This window comes from Vitis riparia, chromosome 18 (genome assembly GCF_004353265.1).
Source record: "Vitis riparia cultivar Riparia Gloire de Montpellier isolate 1030 chromosome 18, EGFV_Vit.rip_1.0, whole genome shotgun sequence".
In the NCBI taxonomy this organism is placed as follows: domain Eukaryota; kingdom Viridiplantae; phylum Streptophyta; class Magnoliopsida; order Vitales; family Vitaceae; genus Vitis; species Vitis riparia.
The window spans coordinates 33,285,933-33,309,766 of record NC_048448.1 but is presented as its reverse complement, the minus strand read 5'-3'; the positions used below and the strand labels follow the sequence as shown (position 1 = coordinate 33,309,766).

At 37.7% G+C, this 23,834-nt stretch overlaps 2 protein-coding genes across 2 annotated transcripts; both read right to left on the bottom strand.

Moving 5' to 3' along the window:
* Positions 1-4,048: 4,048 nt before the first annotated feature.
* On the bottom strand, positions 4,049-4,816 carry LOC117905744 (vegetative cell wall protein gp1-like). Its single transcript, XM_034818625.1, has one exon. The coding sequence runs from the start codon at positions 4,814-4,816 to the stop codon at positions 4,049-4,051; it is 768 nt and encodes a 255-aa protein (XP_034674516.1).
* Positions 4,817-15,516: 10,700 nt separating this feature from the next.
* Positions 15,517-17,237, bottom strand: LOC117905743 (putative 12-oxophytodienoate reductase 11). The gene is made up of 4 exons (XM_034818624.1): positions 17,086-17,237; positions 16,235-16,375; positions 15,927-16,057; positions 15,517-15,689 (listed from the first exon to the last, which is right to left on the bottom strand). The coding sequence occupies exons 1-4, from the start codon at positions 17,181-17,183 to the stop codon at positions 15,517-15,519; spliced, it is 543 nt and encodes a 180-aa protein (XP_034674515.1). The 5' UTR covers positions 17,184-17,237.
* Positions 17,238-23,834: the final 6,597 nt, after the last annotated feature.

The following is a 23,834-nucleotide window of genomic DNA, read 5'->3' as shown; positions in this document are numbered from 1 at the left end:
AAAGCATTCCTTGGAGATTCAGGTATACAGGGGAGGGTCCTCATGCAAAAGCATAGCTCCGATCACTTGGTTCAATTCCTCACATTAGAGAATTAACATAAAGTCAATTCTCTAACAGGTGCTGCATAAATGCATCCCTCAATTGGATTTCAGCTTTAATTCTCTCACTGATGCAACTTGCAATGGTTTGAGCCTCTCACTAGCCTTTACCATTCAAGGTGATCTTTAACCTTGGATTACCCGTCAAAAGCTCGCAAGAGGTAACTAATGGATGTCTCCTAAGAGTCCAAAAGCTTACCAAGTGTTGGCTATTCTAGAAAATCCTACCTTCAAGTCACCTACCAGAGGCTCGCAAGGGGTAAACTAGTGCATCTCCATGGTTAGAGATCACTTGCCTTACCAAGTGTTGGCCCAGGTGACTCCAAGGCGTTTTAAGTTAACTAAAAACATTAAAAACCATTCACGGGACACACCTTCTTTTCATTCTTAGCTGAAACCACAAAGCTCTGATTCTTGCACTTGGAACATTTCCCAGCAACCTTAACTCCAAGGAACTAAAAGGTTTAGTTACTCATTCTCTGGGGAAAGCTCCTTAGAGAGTGCATAACTTAGTAAAATAAGTAAAAACACAATCAAAGAGAGAAGGTAAGGTAGAAAAGAGCTAAAGCTCTGTGTATTTCTTTTTTTGAAACTTTACAAAAGGTTCATCATTCTAACACACTCCGAACAGGCTCCTCGGGCTCTCTTTTTTAACCAAAAATACAATTACAGCTATTACATGATATTTTGCCAAATTCCTAACTTAAAAGCTAAGGAAATCTATCATTGGTGACCTACAAGGAGAATTTAGGCATTTAGGCAACAAAAATCTAATGAAAAATATCTCCAAGTGTCGGTTACAAATATCGGGAAGCACTCAGGACCACTTCGCAGGTGACAAGTGAGGTCTGCAAAATTTCGCATGTGCACAAGAAGAGCTGCGAAATTTCTTCATAGCAACCAGCTGCTTCAACACCTTTGCAAAGTGGACTTCCATCATGTGGTGTTTGGCTTCCATCGCGGCGTGAAGCTTCAGGGGAGTTCCATAGCACTGTGCAAAAGTGTTGCGAAATATCTTGCAACAAAGGGCCGATTTCGCAGCACTTTTCTGAAGTCTTCCTTCAGCTTGGAGCAGTTGTCTTCCAAAGGTTGTAACTTCCTCATTTCAAATCCAAATTGCATACGGTTTGAAGCATTGGATTGTTGACTTCCTAAGCTTTCAAATGACATATTGTATGCATGAATTGGACATCAGGAAGTGCTCCAAAAGTAGCTGCAGTGACTGTCATCAAGAATGCTCCATGGCTGAATCCTCTTTGCTTCCCCTTGCATTCCAGACTTTGCTTATGGCAAAAGTGCTTCAAGGCTTTGATTCTTCATTCCTCTAAGCTTCCCATTGCTTGCCAAGGATTCCATATAACTCTCCTCAATCTCATAATGCTTTGGTGATCAAAATACTAACAAAAACACCAAAACTTACACAATTTGATTAGAATTAATTGAAAGGGGCCTTAACATGTTAATTGGGTTAAAAGGCACTAACTACTACTCAAAAGTGTTTAAAAGGATTAATTATAAGCTATCAAATAGCACTTTTTGAGTAGTAATCACTCCCCCCAACCGACATATTGCTAGTCCCTTAGCAATGAAGGAGAGAAAAACAAAACAAAATTACCATAATTTATAAATCATGCTAATCACTTCCAAAAAATATTTAAGTGGCACAATTGACAAACTCTCACATGGAACATTAAAGAACTATAACTTCAAATTTCAACAAGAGAAAACAAAAACTTTGCTAAATACCATTGATCAAGGGAATGCATTATGCAAATTGAAGTTTTAAAACCATTTTCACTTCCAAAGAACCAAACTTTAATCTTCCACAAAAATCTAAGTGTAATATGATAGGTTCCGAATATAACATGCTAAACTAATCTCTCCCCCCAACCTATCTCTTTTTAACACTTTAGCAAACTGACCAAATTCAATAAGCAGAGAACACACCTTTTTTTTTTTTTTTTTTTTTTTTTAAAGAAGGTAACAGGCTTAAGGGGCATTCTTTTCTGTTTTGTCCATGTAACGGGGGTCCATCGATGACTCCCAACCAATTAAGGTTTAGGGCATCAAGCTTTAAGGATCTTTCAACCACTAACTCCTCGGATTTCACCCCGGACTTTTTCATATACCCTTTTTGCCTACCATATGCTAACTCCACCTATCCACCCTTGTAACGAGCATTGAGGCCGGTGACTCCCAACCATTGAAGGCTTAGGGCACCAGGTTTAAAAGGTTTTCACCATATACCCTTTCAGACCTTGCTCGGGTTTCAAGGCAAGCAAACACTTTGCTTTCTTTCTCTTTTTTCTTCAAAGGCTCATTGGCCTTTCATAAGGTGTCTCAGTATCATTAAAATGAGGTCAAAGGTACCAAGTCCCAAAATTTTCTAAGTCAAGGGGGAAATAGTTTCTCATCTTATAAAAGGAATCTATTGTGCACAGTGTGTGGGTAGTTTAAAGTGGAAGGGCTAAACTTGATTTCAATAGAAGTTTCAACAATTGAACCACTTTAGCAAGCATAATCCAAACTCTAAGTTAGATGAAAAGCAACAGTTCAGTTTCTCCTATTTTAGTTCGAAAATTCTTCCTCAAAATCCATGGAGATTATAGTAATAAGCAAAAAAAAACTACAACTACTTTACTAAACAAAACTAAAATATCAAAATAACTTAGCATACTTCCTTCAACTTAGCAAACTTTCTTCCTCATTTCTCCCCCCCAATCGAGCTGAGCATTGTCCTCAATGTGATATGGTTGATCGAAAATAAAGGGAGGAAGTGGTACCTCCTGATCGATTTCAATTTCGAATATTGAATGGAGAAACCACATGTTTCAAAAAGAATAAACGATGTGAGCAAAGGGAGTAAGAGTAAATTAATGCTAAAAGTTAACAAAAAATTAGATTTTGTATTACTTTACTCATTTGTGATCAGCTGGAAAAAGAAGTAATACAAGCAATCCAAAGAATCTCCATATATATTATCAAAATGTAGGAGATTTCATAAAAGATTAACCAAAACAAAATACAAAAAAGTAATATATCAAAGATATAAAAATGTTCAGAGGAAGGTAGTGCTAGAGCTGATGGTCTATGGAGATGGCTCTGCCTCTGGAGTAGCTGACTGATGAGGGGCAGGAGGCTCTGTGGTGATAGGAGTGGCCTGCTCATCAGCTGCTTGGAGGCCAAGATGCTGCTGAAGCTGCCTCAGGATAAAAGTATGTTGAGCCTGAGTAGCCATCATCTGCTGCTGGTGAGATCTCAAAGCTGCCATCTCTTGAGCAAGTCTGCTCTGAGAGGCTGTCAATGTCTCCAATGCCTGGCATAGATCCCTATACTCAGAAATAGGGATGGCCATCCTAGGCTTGGCTGATGTGGAAGGCTGTGCTGAAGCAGGGGCTGCTGGAGGAACTGGAGATGCACTGGCCATGGAGGGAGAGGCTGCAGGCATACCCTCAGGTATGAGGCGTGGGGATGCTATCCTAGCAGGTAGAGCCTGAATTGGCTGTGGAAGTTCCGGTTGCTCCATCTTGTAAGCTGTCATGTTGCTCCATTTTTCAAAAGTAAAAACATCCCTACAGACTTTCTTTTGCTCCTGCTGAGGCTCTGCTGGATATCCCAGGCGCTCAAGGATTTGGCATAACAGTCGTGGGAAGAGAAGAGGGATGGAATCAGCCCTTTGCAATTTTTTTCTATGCACCTTCTCTTCAAAATAGATAAGAGCTGCCAGGATCAAATGGTGAGGGCCAAAATAATAGCCCTCTGACATTCTATACAGGGTCTCCAACATAATTCCCCTTCTCTGAGTCCAATGTTGAAGGGGATAGATACTATGCCTCAACAGGGCATCAATAAGGAACATCTTTGGGGGAAGTTCCCCTCTCAGCAGATACGGGTTTCTGGATGCTCCTCCAGACAAAATGTGCACCATCTCCAGCTGAGATGGATTGGCCTAAGCTCTAAAGTCATCGAAATGACTGGGCTCATATGGAATATTCAAAGCTTCAGCTATTTGCCGAGCTCCCAAGATGCCATGCCTACCATCAATAACGAAATGAATTGAGGTAGGATCCTTGACCTGTCGAGTAGTCATGGATTGATAGAAATCCATTGCTATTCTGGGGTAGAAGAAGTCTCGCGGGGTCAGAAATTGCTCCATTCGGTATCTTCGCAGCAATTGGAATGTTTCTTCAAGCTCCGGGCGCAACTGGAAAGCAGCTATGTCAAAGCATAGCTCCGAATGGAATGGCCGGTCTCGGCAATCCAAATTGCCTTCAATTGGAGGCTGAGCTAGAATTGGCCGCCTGATTATCGCTTCCAAAGCTGGTTCGGATGGGATTTGGGGCTCAGCAGGCGGCGGCTGGATTGCTGGAAGCTTCGCAGGCGGTGCCGGAGATGGCATCGGAGATGGAATTGGAGATGGAATTGGGGATGAAACAGGGGATGAAACAAGGGATTGCCCTGTTAAATCGATAGGCTCCGAGCTTTCCACCTTAGCTCGCTTTTGGAGGGGCCGGCCCCCTGACCTGGTAAGGTAGTGCCTCGCCGGAGGGGTTTGTAATGCTGGCTTGGCCTGGCGCTTTTTTGGCGAGGGCTTTGCCGGTGGCGGGACGGCTTCTGGCCGCGGCGGCTCAGAGGACGAAGCTTGCACTGGTGCCTCGCGCGGCGTTCGCTTTCGGGTGGAAGGGGATGAAGACTTCGCGCCCCTGGTTCGTGTCATTGCGAGCAAATGAGGGCTAGGACGGCGACGATAAACGAAGGGGGCAATCGGAGTTGCTAGCGGCGTCGGACTAGGGAGAGGAGACGAAGGGTCTGCTGCTGCGATTTTTCCCCTTTTCTGAAATGGATTCGCAGCCCAAATGACCGGTATTTATAACGGTTACAAGAATATGAATGGTCATTTGGGGTTTCGCAGAAGAAAAACGGCTTCGCAGCAAAATTGGGCGTTTCGGATTCAAAAAATCGCTTTCGTAGCTCACTTCGCAGCTGCGAAATTGGAGTCACTATGCTGCGGAATGGCGCTCGTGTGCCAAAGACCGATTTCGCAATTGCGGAACACCCTTCGCAAGAGAGAAAACGCTGAGAAATCGCTGCGGAATGGCGTTTTTTTACGCCTTAGTGGTTCGCAGAGCACTTCGCAGCTGCGAAATGAGGGTTCCTGTGCTGCGAAGTGGCACTCGTGTGCCAAACACCGGTTTCGCAGCTGCGGAATCGTTCGCAGAGGGTTAAAAAGTGTTGCGAAGTGGTTTCGCAACAAAAAACCATTTTCGCAGAGAAATCCTCTTTGGCTGCGAAATCTCGCAGAGCTCTGCTTTTCCCCTGTTTTTGCTCTGTTTCAGCTCTGTTTCGGCTCCAATTTCTTCCCGATTTTTTTCTTTTCATTTCTTCCCATCTGAAATCATTCAAAAAGATGAAATTACACAAAAACATGCAATTTAAGATCAAAAACTAAGATCAAAAGTAAAAATTTTACTTTAAAATTTACAGAATTTACAAAAATTTTGGACTTTGGTAAAACCAAGTCCAGCAAACCCTTCTTTGCTTAGGCTTTTTGAGGCTCAAGGAGGTTGATCTCCTCCTTGTCTAATTTGAATGGCTCCATATATGGCTTGAGACGATATCCATTAACTTTAAAGGTTTCCTTGCCATCGGAATTCAATAATTCCACTACTCCATGATTAAGTACTTGATGGATAATGAATGGACCAATCCACCTGGACTTGAGCTTTCCAGGAAAAATATGAAGTCTTGTGTCATAGAGTAAAACTCTTTGGCCTTTTTGAAATTCCTTGGTAGAAATCAGTTGGTCATGCCACTTCTTCATCCTTTGTTTTGCAACTTTGGAGTTGATATAAGCATCATTTCTCAATTCCTCCATCTCATTAAGGTCTAAGCACCTTTTTGCCCCAGCTCTAATCAAATCCATATTTAGCTTTTTGATTGCCCACCAAGCTTTATATTCAACTTCCACAGGGAGATGACAAGCTTTACCATAGACAAGACGATAGGGGGACATGCCAAGAATAGTCTTATAAGCTGTTCTATAGGCCCACAAGGAGTCATAGAGCTTAACAGACCAATCTTTCCTGCTTGTACTCACCACTTTCATCAGTATATTCTTTATCTCCCTGTTTGCTAGCTCAACTTGGCCAGAAGTCTGTGGATGATAAGGTGATTACTACCCAAAAGTGCCATTTTACACCTTTAAGTCATTATGTTTTAAGCACTTTTGTGTAGTAATTCTTCACCTTTATTCCAATTGGCATGTTAAGGACCTAGCAATGACTTCTAATCATATTTGTGGCTAGTTTTAGTGTTTTGACATCTTTTTGGATCATTAAGACAAGCCAACCAAAGAAGAAAAGCAAAGAGAAGCAAAGAAAATCAAAAGAGAAGCAAGGAGGAAATCTGAAGTGAGCAGCTGCAGTGTTCTTTGGCACTTTTGGAGCACTTCCCGAAGTCCATTTTTTACATGCTATATACCGTTTCGAAGCTCAAGAAGTCAAGAATCCAACGCTTTAAACTGTACACGATTTGGAGCTGAAACAAGGAAGTTATGACTTTCGGAAGAGAACTGCTCCAGGTGTGCGAAAATTTCGCATACCTTCTGAAGGGTGTGCGAAATTCACACACCTGTGCGAAATCCCTCTTGAGGTGTGCGAAATTCGCACACCCCCTCCCCTGTTTTGCCGACTCCACTTTAGATATTTTCTTAAGTTCTTTTGATGTAATTTCCTTTCTTCTCCTTGTAGCAAGCCAATGAAAAGCTTTGCTTTTGTAAAAACTATATAAGGGGTGGAAATCACCTCTTGAAGACATGTAACACGAGTGTTGAGCTAAACACTTAGCAATATACAGAGCACTCTTATTTTCTATTCTCTCGTTACTATTTTCTCTTTCTTGGAAGCCAAACAACCTCTGAGGATGTTTTCTCAGAGGATGAGAGGCTAAACTCTTGGTTTCTTGGAGTGAAGGAAGCTAGGTGAAAAGTCCAGATGAAAAGTTGGAAAATGCTCGTGCATTAAATTCAGGTAGTTGAAGTTCATAAATGGCTTTTTAATCTAAAGTTTTGCTTTAAATCCCTTAGAATCACTTTGAATGGCCAATACATGGTAAGCTTCAGGTCTTTATGGATGCTTATTGCTAGATCCATATTAGTCCATTAGTTATCATGTACGAGCCATTGGAAAGTGGTTCAAGGTGAAGACCTATATAGTATCTAAAGCCATTAATGGACCTTGACTACCATTTCTATTGATTTTTATGGATTAAATCTTCATTGTCAAACCTACACCGGTTCGGGAAATAACTATAGGTTAAATCCCCAATGCGAGGAGAAAAATCCGGAATTTTCCACTTTGCATTTTAAACTTGATCCTAGCAATCCTTAGCTCCGAGAAACTTTCTTTCTTCCATTTTTAATTAGTTTATGTTAATTTAGTTTCAAATACTTTCAAAACAAATTTTATTTTCTTTTTAAGCTTTAAGTTTTTGATAAAGGAAATCATTAAATTTAATTTCTAATCATGAGTATATCACTGGTAGAATGAAAACCCATCCCAGAGTTCGACCCTAGAGCCACTATACTATAGTAGCTTTGCTACACTAGTATGAGGTCATAGGTTTTATAAATGTTTTTGATTAAATGACCCGACTGGGAATCCATGCGAATCATAAGGTGTAGCTACCTTATGCTTCACTCCATACTTGGCTAGCAAACTTTCAAAAGGCTTATTGCAAAAATGAGAACCTCCATCACTGATTATAGCTTTGGGCACCCCAAATCTTGCAAAAATGTTCTCTTTCAAAAACTTGAGAACCTCTCTATGATCATTTTGTTTACAGGGGACTGCTTCAACCCACTTAGAAACATAATCTACCCCCACCAGGATGTAAGAATTACCAAAAGACATTGGAAAAGGTCCCATAAAGTCAATACCCCATACATCAAATAATTCAACTATCAGTATATGGTTCATGGGCATTTGATTTCTTTTTGTCAGTTTGCCAAGCCTTTGGCATCTATCACAATTTCTACACATGATGTGCGCATCTTTGAACAAAGATGGCCAAGTAAACCCTGATTGCAACACCTTCATAGCTGTTTTCTGAGAGGCAAAATGACCTCCACATGCATTCTCATGACAATGGGTTAGAATTCCCTGTTGCTCTTCCTCAGGCACACACTTCCTTATAATCTGATCTGCACAATATTTAAAAAGGAAAGGCTCTTCCCAATAATAAGCATGAATTTTTGCAAAGAAGTGTTTCTTGTCCTGTGCATTCCACTCACTTGGAATTTCACCAGTGACTAAATAATTAGCAATGTGAGCATACCAAGGAGTTTTTACCAGAAACATAAGTGATTCCTCAGGAAATTCATCATTAATAGGCAAGGTATGAGAATTATGTGCTATAGCTAACCTTGAGAGGTGGTCAGCTACCACATTTTCCACTCCTTTCTTATCTCTGATTTGAAGATCGAATTCTTTTAACAAAAGAATCCATCTTATCAACCTTGCTTTTGCATCTTGCTTTGTCAATAAATACTTCAAAGCTTAATGATCAGTAAAAACAATGATGAAAGACCCTACCAAATAAGCACGAAATTTGTCCAAGGCAAATACCACAGCTAACAATTCTTTTTCTGTAGTTGTGTAATTCCTTTGGGCTTTATTCAATGTTTTGCTTGCATAGTAGATCACATAGGGCTTCCCATCTTCTCTTTGACCAAGCACAGCTCCTATAGCAAAATCACTGGCATCACACATTAGTTCAAAAGGTAGTTGCCAGTTAGGGGCCCTCACTATTGGAGTTGTTGTCAAAAATTTCTTCAGTTGATCAAAGCTATCTTGACATCTTTCATCCCATACAAACTTAGCATCCTTAGCTAACAGCTCACAAAGAGGTTTAGAAAGCTTTGAAAAGTCTTTTATAAACCTCCTGTAAAAACCAGCATGGCCAAGGAACTGCCTTACTCCTTTTACAGTTGTTGGGGATGGCAATTTGGAAATAAGCTCCACCTTTGCTTTATCAACTTCAATGCCCTTTTCAGATATGATATGACCAAGGACAATTCCTTGACGTACCATAAAATGGCATTTTTCCCAATTAAGCACCAAGTCTTTTTCAATGCATCTGTGAAGAACTGCTTCCAAATTGGCTAAACATTCCTCAAATGTACCTCCATATACGGTGATGTCATCCATGAAAACCTCCATAATTCGCTCCACCATATCACTGAAGATACTCAACATACACCTTTGGAAAGTGGCAGGTGCATTACATAAACCAAAAGGCATTCTCCTATAAGCATAGGTTCCAAATGGACATGTAAAATTAGTTTTTTCCTGATCTTCCACAGCAATTTCAATCTGAAAATACCCTGAATACCCATCCAAAAAACAATAGAAAGGATGGCCAGAGACTCTCTCCAAAACTTGATCAATAAATGGCAATGGAAAATGATCTTTTCTGGTTACTGCATTCAACTTTCTATAATCAATACACACCCTCCACCCTGAAGTGAGACGTGTAGTGATTTCTTCCCCCTCTTCATTCTGAACTACAGTGATCCCTGACTTCTTTGGTACCACTTGAGTAGGACTCACCCAAGAGCTGTCTGAAATAGGGTAGATAATACCTGCTTGAAGTAGCTTCAGCACCTCAGCTCGCACAACTTCTTGTAAATGAGGATTCAATCTTCTTTGAAATTGACGAATTGGCTTAGCTTCCTCCTCCATATATATATGATGTGTGCAAACTAAAGGACTAATGCCTTTCAAATCAGATATTTGCCATCCTATTGCTTTCTTACACTTCTTGAGAATTTCTATTAAACATTTCTCTTGATGATTGGTCAGAGATGAAGATATTACAACTGGGCATTGGTTATCTTCTTCAAGATATGTGTATTTCAGCTCCACAGGTAGAGGCTTCAAATTGAGTTTTGGGATTTCTTTTTCAGCATCTGCTCCCTCTTCTTTATTGAACAAAGGTAGAATTTCTTCTATCCTCCCCCAACTTTGTAAAGTAGCAAGCTCCTTAGGAAGTTCAGACAAACCTTCCTCACAATCCTCAAAACTTTCATTCAGCTTGTGTTGCACATTCTGATTACAATGTTCCTCTACCAGAGTATCAACAATACACACTTCTTCTGGACCCTCTTCTTCTTCCGGAATGATTTGCTTTTTAGACATATAAAAGATATTGAGATCAAGTGTCATATTGCCAAAAGTGAGTTGCATGGGCCCATTCCTACAGTTGATGATTGCATTTGAGGTAGCAAGGAATGGCCTTCCCAAGATGATAGGAACTAAATTAGCTTCCTTTACAGTAGGATTCGTATCAAGAACAATAAAATCCACTGGATAGTAGAAATTATCAACTTGAACCAAGACATCTTCAATCACTCCTCTGGGAATTTTTACTGATCTATCTGCTAGAGATAGAGTAATTGTTGTTGGCTTCAACTCACGAAGCCCCAATTGCTTATAGACAGTATATGGAAGCAAATTCACACTTGCTCCCAAGTCCAATAAAGCTTTCTCTACTACCTTTCCTCCAATCATGACTGAAATGGTAGGACTTCCCGGATCTTTGTACTTCAAAGGAGACTTACACTGTAAGATTGCACTTACTTGCTCAGTCAAGAAGGCTTTCTTATTTACAGTCAACCCTCTTTTGATAGTACACAAATCCTTTAGGAATTTTGCATATGTTGGAACTTGCTTAATCATATCCAACAGTGGGATATTGACTTTAACTTGTCTCAATACTTCAAGGATTTCAGCTGCATTTCTAACCCCCTTCTTCCCATGCAATGCTTGAGGAAAAGGTGGAGAAGTTGATTTCTTCAGCCTTTCTTCCTTCAGAAGTTCCTTCTCTGGATTTGCATTCATTGTTTACTCAGAGTCCTCTTTCTTATCACTGATCTCTCCTTCTTTGTCTTTCATTTCCTCCTCTTTCTTTGTCTCTTCTTCTTCAACAGATGGCTTAGGTGGTGGCTGCTCAATTTTTTTACCACTCCTTAGAGTGATCAATGCTTTGACATCTTTCATCTGTGATGATTCCCCCTCATGGCTTTCCACTTCTTGGACACCCTTGGGATTTTGGTGGGGTTGGGAAGGAAATCTTCCCTTTTCTTGTACCGTATTCAAATTTGTGAGCCTTGATATTGAGTACTGGAGATTATCAAATCTTTGAGTCATATCATTTTGCATTCCATCCATCCTTTTATTCAGAATATTCTCTACTCTGTCAATTCTTTGATTAAGCTGAGTATTGATGGCTTTTTGTTCTCCAACAAAATCTCCCACTACCTTGCTGAGATTCAAAATGGCTTGTTCAAGACTTGAAGATTGCTGAGATGGTTGATCCGGCTGTTGGTATTGAGGTACTCTAGGCTTCCATGAAAAATTTGGATGATTCCTCCAACTTGAGTTGTAAGTGTTTCCATAGGGCGCATTGTTATTGGGCTTAAATTGTCCAACAACATTTGCTTGATCTCTAAACATTTCCCTTTCAGCTGAAGCTATAGGGCATTCCTCCACCAAGTGTTCATAGGATTGACACTTAGGACATAGCTTCACTTGCACTGGTGATTCAGCAACAACTTGTACTTCATGCATTTTTTTCAATTCCAGGTCCTCCAATCTTCTTGTCACAGCTGCAAACTTTGCTTTTGTATCATCCTCTTCTTTCAAAGTATACATTCCAGCCTTAGCATTGAAAACATTCAGTTGAGACTTCATCTTTCCCACTTCTCCTTTGGTTGGCTCATCCCATCCCCTTGAAACTTCAGCTACATAATTCAAGAAATCCATAGCTTCCTCCGGATTTTTGCTCATGAAATCTCCTCCACACATTGTCTCCAGGAGTTGCTTCATTGAGGATGACATCCCATCATAAAAATAACTCACCAATAGTCAAGTATCAAAGCCATGGTGAGGACATGCATTTATAGCTTCCATATATCTTTCCCAACACTCATAGAATTTCTCATTCTCTTTAGCTGAGAAGTTTGAAATTTGCCTTTTCAAGCCATTTTTTCTATGAGTGGGGAAAAATTTCTTAAGGAACTCAGCTTGTAAGTCAGTCCAAGTACGGATACTCCTTGGCCTTAAAGAATTAAGCCAAATTTTGGCTTTATCCTTTAAAGTAAAAGGAAATAATTTAAGTCTCATCAAATCAATTGAAGCTCCTCCCTCTTGGAATGTATTACAAACATCTTCAAATTCCTTAATATGTGCATAGGGATTCTCACTTTCCATTCCATGGAAAGTTGGTAGAAGTGGAACAATATACGGTCTGATCACTAGCTGCTCTGTAGGAGGTATTATACATGATGGTGCACTCATACGAGGTGGATGCATACGGTCCCTCATTGATCTAAATTCATTGAGATTGTCTTGACGAACTTGGTGACTATGCTGATCTTCAGGAGTAGTTTCCATGATATTCAAGCTCAATTCCAATTCCTTAGTATGAGGTGATTCAATTCTAACAAGCCTTCCTCTACTACCTCGTATCCACTTTGGCATACACAACTAGCAACTATTTAAAACTAAAAATGAAAATACAGGACAGCAAAAGAAAACAGGGCTACCAAAACAAAATAAAACTAAGCTGAATTTAAAAACTAACTTTAGATTATGAGTTAGTAAAACGAAAATAATGAGAATTAATAAAGCTAAAGAAACTTTACCACACTTGTGATGAAAATCACAAGTACACTGAAATAGTATCACTGATTCTTGACACCTTCCCCGGCAACGGCGCCATTTGATTCATGCCTAATTGGTGTCTCAGCTGATGTATGTCCAGCTGGTGCTCCTTGATGGCAGGTGTAATCAACAAAATTTTTAACCTACAACACCATGAACTAGGGTAGCAAATACAAAGCTACTATAGCATAGTGGCTCTACGATCGTTCCACTGGGAAGGGTACTCAAGATTGAAAATGATACCAATTCAAAGTGAATTGGTGCTGTTTCATTTCAAGATTAGCTTAAGAAATAAAACACAAACTTTGGTTTGAAAAAGGTTTGGACTTAGATTAACAACACAACAAGTGATGAAAATAACTTAAGAAGAAAAGCATTCCTTGGAGATTCAGGTATACAGGGGAGGGTCCTCATGCAAAAGCATAGCTCCGATCACTTGGTTCAATTCCTCACATTAGAGAATTAACATAAAGTCAATTCTCTAACAGGTGCTGCATAAATGCATCCCTCAATTGGATTTCAGCTTTAATTCTCTCACTGATGCAACTTGCAATGGTTTGAGCCTCTCACTAGCCTTTACCATTCAAGGTGATCTTTAACCTTGGATTACCCGTCAAAAGCTCGCAAGAGGTAACTAATGGATGTCTCCTAAGAGTCCAAAAGCTTACCAAGTGTTGGCTATTCTAGAAAATCCTACCTTCAAGTCACCTACCAGAGGCTCGCAAGGGGTAAACTAGTGCATCTCCATGGTTAGAGATCACTTGCCTTACCAAGTGTTGGCCCAGGTGACTCCAAGGCGTTTTAAGTTAACTAAAAACATTAAAAACCATTCACGGGACACACCTTCTTTTCATTCTTAGCTGAAACCACAAAGCTCTGATTCTTGCACTTGGAACCTTTCCCGGCAACCTTAACTCCAAGGAACTAAAAGGTTTAGTTACTCATTCTCTGGGGAAAGCTCCTCAGAGAGTGCATAACTTAGTAAAATAAGTAAAAACACAATCAAAGAGAGAAGGTAAGGTAGAAAAGAGCTAAAGCTCTGTGTATTTCTTTTTTTGAAACTTTACAAAAGGTTCATCATTCTAACACACTCCGAACAGGCTCCTCGGGCTCTCTTTTTTAACCAAAAATACAATTACAGCTATTACATGATATTTTGCCAAATTCCTAACTTAAAAGCTAAGGAAATCTATCATTGGTGACCTACAAGGAGAATTTAGGCATTTAGGCAACAAAAATCTAATGAAAAATATCTCCAAGTGTCGGTTACAAATATCGGGAAGCACTCAGGACCACTTTGCAGGTGACAAGTGAGGTCTGCGAAATTTCGCATGTGCACAAGAAGAGCTGTGAAATTTCTTCATAGCAACCAGCTGCTTCAACACCTTTGCAAAGTGGACTTCCATCATGTGGTGTTTGGCTTCCATCGCGGCGTGAAGCTTCAGGGGAGTTCCATAGCACTGTGCAAAAGTGTTGCGAAATATCTTGCAACAAAGGGCTGATTTCGCAGCACTTTTCTGAAGTCTTCCTTCAGCTTGGAGCAGTTGTCTTCCAAAGGTTGTAACTTCCTCATTTCAAATCCAAATTGCATACGGTTTGAAGCATTGGATTGTTGACTTCCTAAGCTTTCAAATGACATATTGTATGTATGAATTGGACATCAGGAAGTGCTCCAAAAGTAGCTGCAGTGACTGTCATCAAGAATGCTCCATGGCTGAATCCTCTTTGCTTCCCCTTGCATTCCAGACTTTGCTTATGGCAAAAGTGCTTCAAGGCTTTGATTCTTCATTCCTCTAAGCTTCCCATTGCTTGCCAAGGATTCCATATAACTCTCCTCAATCTCATAATGCTTTGGTGATCAAAATACTAACAAAAACACCAAAACTTACACAATTTGATTAGAATTAATTGAAAGGGGCCTTAACATGCTAATTGGGTTAAAAGGCACTAACTACTACTCAAAAGTGTTTAAAAGGATTAATTATAAGCTATCAAATAGCACTTTTTGAGTAGTAATCACTCCCCCCAACCGACATATTGCTAGTCCCTTAGCAATGAAGGAGAGAAAAACAAAACAAAATTACCATAATTTACAAATCATGCTAATCACTTCCAAAAAATATTTAAGTGGCACAACTGACAAACTCTCACATGGAACATTAAAGAACTATAACTTCAAATTTCAACAAGAGAAAACAAAAACTTTGCTAAATACCATTGATCAAGGGAATGCATTATGCAAATTGAAGTTTTAAAACCATTTTCACTTCCAAAGAACCAAACTTTAATCTTCCACAAAAATCTAAGTGTAATATGATAGGTTCCGAATATAACATGCTAAACTAATCTCTCCCCCCAACCTATCTCTTTTTAACACTTTAGCAAACTGACCAAATTCAATAAGCAGAGAACACACCTTTTTTTTTTTCTTTTTTTTCTTTTTTTTTTTTTTAAAGAAGGTAACAGGCTTAAGGGGCATTCTTTTCTGTTTTGTCCATGTAACGGGGGTCCATCGATGACTCCCAACCAATTAAGGTTTAGGGCATCAAGCTTTAAGGATCTTTCAACCACTAACTCCTCGGATTTCACCCCGGACTTTTTCATATACCCTTTTTGCCTACCATATGCTAACTCCACCTATCCACCCTTGTAACGAGCATTGAGGCCGGTGACTCACCAGCTTTAATTGAAAATATCACATACCAGCTTCAATAGCGTTCCTTGCAGCAAGTCTAAAATCCTTTACAACTCGAGGGATTTCATCTGTTGTTAGCGACCGGGGAGGTGAGAACTGGTCAACATCAATGCCATTGCTTGTCAAGGGCTTGTCTGTACAAGAGATTGGAGCTTGCCCGTTTGGCTGGAAATCTGAAAAAGATGATAGGATGGATACATCAGAGGAGCTAGAACCAAACAGAAAATAAACCTTATTTCTCAATAAAATCAGTTGATTCCATCATATAAGCTTGAAAAAAAAAAAAGAACTAAAAGATTCCATGTCGGCTGCATCCCAACAATTCAAGAACTCTTCAATATTCATTTGCATGCTGTAAGCTAAGGAATGCCTTTCAAATCTACAGCAAATGGTAAGTAAAAAAAACATACCCGTGTTTGAAACCCTCCCCACATGCCAAATCTGACAAAAAAAGATACCGCCTTTAGCATGAACAGCATCTACAATAGGTTTCCAAGCTTCAACTTGTTCTTTTGTCCATATGCCTGGTGTATCTGGATACCTAAAAATATGGAAAATTCCAAAAATAAAATAAAATAAAATAAAATAAAACAAAAACGACAGGGCCAACATCAATATCAAAACACTGGAAAGTATGTGCTCGAGCACATTTTGCTTTTTTTTTTTTTTCATTTAGAAAATGAATGGAACTTCAGAAAATGACTTCTTCTACAATTACCCTTGAGCAGTGTCCGAAACTCCCGTTGCTTCAGCTATGAGAAGACCCCCTTTGCTGGTTCTTTGAGAGTAATGTAAGATAGCATGTGGTTGAGGAACATTGTTCCAAGATCTCTGCCTAGTTAATGGTGCTAGAACAACCCTGAAAAATATGGAGCACAAGGAAATTTAGCTATTTGAGCACTTTCGGCCAAAGAAAACAGTGAATGAACTACTAAAGCTTAACCAGCAGGAAGCTTAAGACTGAACAGATTGATTAATTAGATCCCTTTAATTTTACTGGCTGGATTTCTCAGAAACTGAAAACCCAAATAAAGCATTGTTGAATCTCCAAATTTAGAAGCCATGGATTCAATAGTTCAAACCAAATCCCACAATCACAATTTCTTTTTCTCCTTAAAACCAAGCACAGAACATCAATCATACACAGCCTATGTCCACTTCTCAAAAAACAAAATTAAAATCAGAAATCCAACATATGCATTTAATCATTATATATATTTATTTAATCATTTTTTAAAATAACCATGAAAAAAAAAGTGAAAACAATTTAAAGATATAATACGAAAACACCCAATTTTATATTTTTAAGAACAGAAAATATAAAATAACTTTTTATTATTAAACTTGTTTCCGAATTCTTTTACTCTAAAAAATAAAAAACTGTTGTCAAATAAGAAGAAAAACTCTAAATCTTAAAAATTTTCCATCACCCATGACCCAAAGACATAAATTTCCCCACACATTCCATCTTTCCCTCAAAATACCCAAAATCCAGCAACACCCAACAAGTAGAAACAGAAAATATGAAAGAAAATGGGAGAAAATCTGGCGAGCAAGTGGAGACTGCACCTGTGAGAGAGCTGGAACTTGCCCAATTTGTATGGAGTGATAAGAGGGATGGGGGTTTCAGCAGAGACGCCATTTATTCCTTGTACTTTCCCGTCCATCAGTGTTTGGTTTCTCTCTTTCTTTTCTTTTCCTGGAAAATAATCGTTGAAGGAATCTATGAAACAATGAAAACATCCGAGTGGGTTGAAGCCCATTTATAGAGAGAAGATCCAAGGGCGTGTTCTGTTCACATCTGCGGGTGATGAGATCATCCCACATGTCAGTCAAACTCAAATTGACGTACACAAAATGAATCATTCGTGAACTTTTTTCATCAGCAATGAGGTCATCATGTCGGTGGATGACAAAAGAACATACGAGAAAATAAGAAAAGGAAAAGTCGTCTTCATTTCATTCTCACATTTAATAAAATAATACTAAAAAACAAAATCAAATTTATAGAAAATGACGAATATTTCCATGGGTCTTGCTACGGTACCGAAAAGCACTTTTCGGTACCATACTCACTTTTTTAGGCTAATAAGATCAAGACACGTGGCATGCAAAAATAATAAAAAATTATACACAACCAATTCTTCATGTCACCCAACCGGTTGCCATGGGAATTAATCCCATGCAACACACATTTTTACATTCATTACAATAACCAATTAAAAATTCCTGTTTAATGTAATTATTTTGTTTGGTGAATTTTTTTTATGAAACAGAAAAATTAAGAGAAATTTGAAAAAATAAATTACAGTTTTTTTATTTTTGTACTATAAAGTGATTAAACCCCACATAAAAATTAAATTTAAAATAAATAAATAAAATTATAAAGAATTTGGTGATATAATTTAGAAATTAAGGAAAAGTAAATTTAATTTATTTTAACATCAAATAATAAATAAAGAAATTTTTGAAAAAATAAATTACAGTTTTTTTATTTTTGTACTATAAAGTGATTAAACCCCACATAAAAATTAAATTTAAAATAAAAAAAAAATTATAAAGAATTTGGTGATATAATTTAGAAATTAAGGAAAAGTAAATTTAATTTATTTTAACATCAAATAATTTGTTGACAAAAATTTGACGAATATTTGAAGTGTGAAAAGCAATATAATTGGTTTATGAAGTTAAAAAAATAGGAAAACTAGAACTAAATTTTATAAAATATATATTAAATTAAAATTAATTTAGTTGTGTACTAATTATTAATTGAGAATATATGATTAAATTATTTCTTAGCTTTTCAAAAAAATTGGTTGAAATATTGAAAATACGAAAAAATGTATAATTACTAACAATATGGAAATCCACACCCCTCACTTATTTTTTCGGTAAATTTCCATTTTGAATTTTTCGATCCATTTCACACCCTCAAAATGTATTGAAATTTTGAGTATTTTTTGGATTTGGATTTTTCCGGAAATCATTTGACCACCTTCTAAGTGTAATGAACTTATTTAAACAATATCCAAGTCATATTAAGTTCCAAAAAAGTTTAAAAACTTCAAACAAGTGGAGAATCTGGAGGGTACGAAGCATATGAGAATTCCTCACATTCTTCGTACCCTTGTTAATTTTTTAATATTTTTGGATTTCGATTTTTCCGGAAATCATTTCACCACCTTCCAAGTGTAACGAACCTATTTAAACAACATCCAAGCCATATGATGTCCCCAAAAATTTTAAAAACTCCAAAGAAGTGGAGATTTGGGAGGGTAGGAACAATGTGAGGATTCCTCACATTCCTTGTACCCTTGTGAATTTTTTAGTATTTTTGGATTTGGATTTTTCCGGAAATCATTTTACCACCTCCTATGTGTAAGGAACCTATTTAAACAATATCCAAGTCATATGATGTCCCAAAAAATTTTAAAAACTTCAAACAAGTGTAGAATTGGGAGGGTACGAAGAATGTGAGGATTCCTCACATTCTTCGTACTCTTTTGAAATTTTTAGTATTTTTGGATTTCGATTTTTCCGGATATCATTTGACCACCTTCTAAGTGTAACGAACCTATTTAAACAACATCCAAGCCATATGATGCCACCAAAAATTTTAAAAACTCCAAAGAAGTGGAGATTTGGGAGGGTACGAACAATGTGAGGATTCCTCACATTCCTCGTACCCTTGTGAATTTTTTAGTATTTTTGCATTTCGATTTTTCTGACTATCATTTGATCACCTTCTAAGTGTAACGAACCTATTTAAACAACATCCAACCCATATGATGCCCCAAAAAATTTTAAAACCTCCAAAGAAGTGGAGAATTGGGAGGGTACGAATAATGTGAGAATTCGTCACATTCTTCGTACCTTTTTGAAATTTTAAGTATTTTTGGATTTGGATTTTTCCGGAAATCATTTCACCACCTTCCATGTGTAACGAACCTATTTAAACAACATCCAAACCATATGATGTCCCATAAAATTTAAAAAACTCCAAAGAAGTGGAGAATATGGAAAGTACGAAGAATGTGAGGATTCCTCACATTCTTCGTACCCCTTGTGAATTTTTTAGTATTTTTACCTTTCGATTTTTCCGGATATCATTTGACCACCTTCTAAGTGTAACGAACCTATTTAAACAAAATCCAAGCCATATGATGGCACAAAAATTTTTAAAAACTCCAAAGAAGTGGAGATTTGGGAGGATACGAACAATGTGAGGATTCCTCACATTCTTCGTACCCTTGTGAATGTTTTATTATTTTTGGATTTCGATTTTTACGGAAATCATTTCACCACCTTCTAAGTGTAACGAACCTATTTAAACAACATCCAAGCCATATGATGCCACAAAAAATTTTGAAACCTCCAAAGAAGTGGAGATTTAAGAGGGTACGAACAATGTGAGGATTACTCACATTCTTCGTACCCTTGTTAATTTTTTAGTATTTTTGGATTTCAATTTTTTCTGATATCATTTGATCACCTTCCAAGTGTAATGAACCTATTTAAACAACATCCAAGCCATATGATGCCACAAAAAATTTTGAAACCTCCAAAGAAGTGGAGATTTGGGAGGATACGAACAATGTGAGGATTCCTCACATTCTTCGTACCCTTGTTAATTTTTTAGTATTTTTCGATTTGGATTTTTCTGGAAATCATTTCACCACCTTCCAAGTGTAACGAACCTATTTAAACAACATCCAAGCCATATGATGTCCCCAAAAATTTTAAAAACTCCAAAGAAGTGGAGATTTGGGAGGGTACGAACAATGTGAGGATTCCTCACATTCCTCGTACCCTTTTGAATGTTTTAGTATTTTTGGATTTCGATTTTCTCGGAAATCATTTGACCACCTTCTAAGCGTAACGAACCTATTTCAACAACATCCAAGCCATATGATTCCACAAATATTTTTAAAAACTCTAAAGAAGTGGAGATTTAAGAGGGTACGAACAATGTGAGGATTGCTCACATTCTTCGTACCCTTGTTAATTTTTTAGTATTTTTGGATTTCGATTTTTCCGGATATCATTTGATCACCTTCCAAGTGTAATGAACCTATTTAAACAACATCCAAGCCATATGATGCCACAAAAAATTTTGAAACCTCCAAAGAAGTGGAGATTTGGGAGGGTACGAACAATGTGAGGATTCCTCACATTCTTCGTACCCTTATTAATTTTTTAGTATTTTTGGATTTGGATTTTTCTGGAAATCATTTCACCACCTTCCAAGTGTAACGAACCTATTTAAACAATATCCAAGCCATATGATGTCCCCAAAAATTTTAAAAACTCCAAAGAAGTGGAGATTTGGGAGGGTACGAACAATGTGAGGATTCCTCACATTCTTCGTACCCTTGTGAATTTTTTAGTATTTTTGCATTTCGCTTTTTCCGGATATCATTTGATCACCTTCTAAGTGTAACGAACCTATTTAAACAACATCCAAGCTATATGATACCCCAAAAAATTTTAAAAACTCCAATGAAGTGGAGATTTGGGAGGGTACGAACAATGTGAGGATTCCTCACATTCCTCGTACCCTTGTGAATTTTTTAGTATTTTTGGATTTCGATTTTCCCGGAAATCATTTGACCACCTTCTAAGCGTAACGAACCTATTTCAACAACATCCAAGCCATATGATGCCACAAAAATTTTTAAAAATTCCAAAGAAGTGGAGATTTATGAGGGTACGAACAATGTGAGGATTGCTCACATTCTTCGTACCCTTGTTAATTTTTTAGTATTTTTGGATTTCGATTTTTCTGGAAATCATTTCACCACCTTCCAAGTGTAACGAACCTATTTAAACAACATCCAAGCCATATGATGTCCCCAAAAATTTTAAAAACTCCAAAGAAGTGGAGATTTGGGAGGATACGAACAATGTGAGGATTCCTCACATTCCTCGTACCCTTTTGAATGTTTTAGTATTTTTGGATTTCGATTTTCTCGGAACTCATTTGACCACCTTCTAAGCGTAACGAACCTATTTCAACAATATCCAAGCCATATGATTCCACAAATATTTTTAAAAACTCTAAAGAGAGATTTAAGAGGGTACGAACAATGTGAGGATTGCTCAAATTCTTCATACCCTTGTTAAGTTTTTAGTATTTTTGGATTTCGATTTTTCCGGATATCATTTGATCACCTTCCAAGTGTAACGAACCTATTTAAACAACATCCAAGCCATATGATGCCACAAAAAATTTTGAAACCTCCAAAGAAGTGGAGATTTGGGAGAGTACGAACAATGTGAGGATTCCTCACATTCTTCGTACCCTTATTAATTTTTTAGTATTTTTGGATTTGGATTTTTCCGGAAATCATTTCACCACCTTCCAAGTGTAACGAACCCATTTAAACAATATCCAAGCCATATGATGTCCCCAAAAATTTTAAAAACTCCAAAGAAGTGGAGATTCGGGAGGGTACGAACAATGTGAGGATTCCTCACATTCTTCGTACCCTTGTGAATTTTTTAGTATTTTTGCATTTCGCTTTTTCCGGATATCATTTGATCACCTTCTAAGTGTAACGAACCTATTTAAACAACAGCCAAGCTATATGATACCCCAAAAAATTTTAAAAACTCCAAAGAAGTGGAGATTTGGGAGGGTACGAACAATGTGAGGATTCCTCACATTCCTCGTACCCTTGTGAATTTTTTAGTATTTTTGGATTTCGATTTTCCCGGAAATCATTTGACCACCTTCTAAGCGTAACGAACCTATTTCAACAACATCCAAGCCATATGATGCCACAAAAATTTTTAAAAATTCCAAAGAAGTGGAGATTTATGAGGCTACGAACAATGTGAGGATTGCTCACATTCTTCGTACCCTTGTTAATTTTTTAGTATTTTTGGATTTCGATTTTTCCGGAAATCATTTCACCACCTTCCAAGTGTAACGAACCTATTTAAACAACATCCAAGCCATATGATGTCCCCAAAAATTTTAGAAACTCCAAAGAAGTGGAGATTTGGGAGGGTAGGAACAATGTGAGGATTCCTCACATTCCTCGTACCCTTGTGAATTTTTTAGTATTTTTGGATTTCGATTTTCTCGGAAATCATTTGACCACCTTCTAAGCGTAACGAACCTATTTCAACAACATCCAAGCCATATGATGCCACAAAAATTTTTAAAAACTCCAAAGAAGTGGAGATTTAAGAGGGTACGAACAATGTGAGGATTGCTCACATTCTTCGTACCCTTGTTAATTTTTTAGTATTTTTGGATTTCGATTTTTCCGGATATCATTTGATCACCTTCCAAGTGTAACGAACCTATTTAAACAACATCCAAGCCATATGATGCCACAAAAAATTTTGAAACCTCCAAAGAAGTGGAGATTTGGGAGGGTACGAACAATGTGAGGATTCCTCACATTCTTCGTACCCTTATTAATTTTTTAGTATTTTTTTATTTGGATTTTTCCGGAAATCATTTCACCACCTTCCAAGTGTAACGAACCTATTTAAACAACATCCAAGCCATATGATGTCCCCAAAAATTTTAAAAACTCCAAAGAAGTGGAGATTTGGGAGGGTACGAAGAATGTGAGGATTCCTCACCTTCTTCGTACCCTTGTGAATTTTTTAGTATTTTTGCATTTCGCTTTTTCCGGATATCATTTGATCACCTTCTAAGTGTAACGAACCTATGTAAACAACATCCAAGCTATATGATGCCCCAAAAAATTTTAGAAACTCCAAAGAAGTGGAGATTTGGGAGGGTATGAACAATGTGAGGATTCCTCACATTCCTCGTACCCTTGTGAATTTTTTAGTATTTTGGATTTCGATTTTCCCGGAAATCATTTGACCACCTTCTAAGCGTAACGAACCTATTTCAACAACATCCAAGCCATATGATGCCACAAAAATTTTTAAAAACTCCAAAGAAGTTGAGATTTATGAGGGTACGAACAATGTGAGGATTGCTCACATTCTTCGTACCCTTGTTAATTTTTTAGTATTTTTGGATTTCGATTTTTCTGGATATCATTTTATCACCTTCCTAGTGTAACGAACCTATTTAAACAACATCCAAGCCATATGAGGCCACAAAAAATTTTGAAACCTCCAAAGAAGTGGAGATTTGGGAAGGTACGAACAATGTGAGGATTCCTCAAATTCTTCGTACCCTTGTTAATTTTTTAGTATTTTTGGATTTGGATTTTTCCGGAAATCATTTCACCACCTTCCAAGTGTAACGAACCTATTTAAACAACATCCAAGCCATATGATGCCACAAAAAATTTTGAAACCTCCTAAGAAGTGGAGATTTGGGA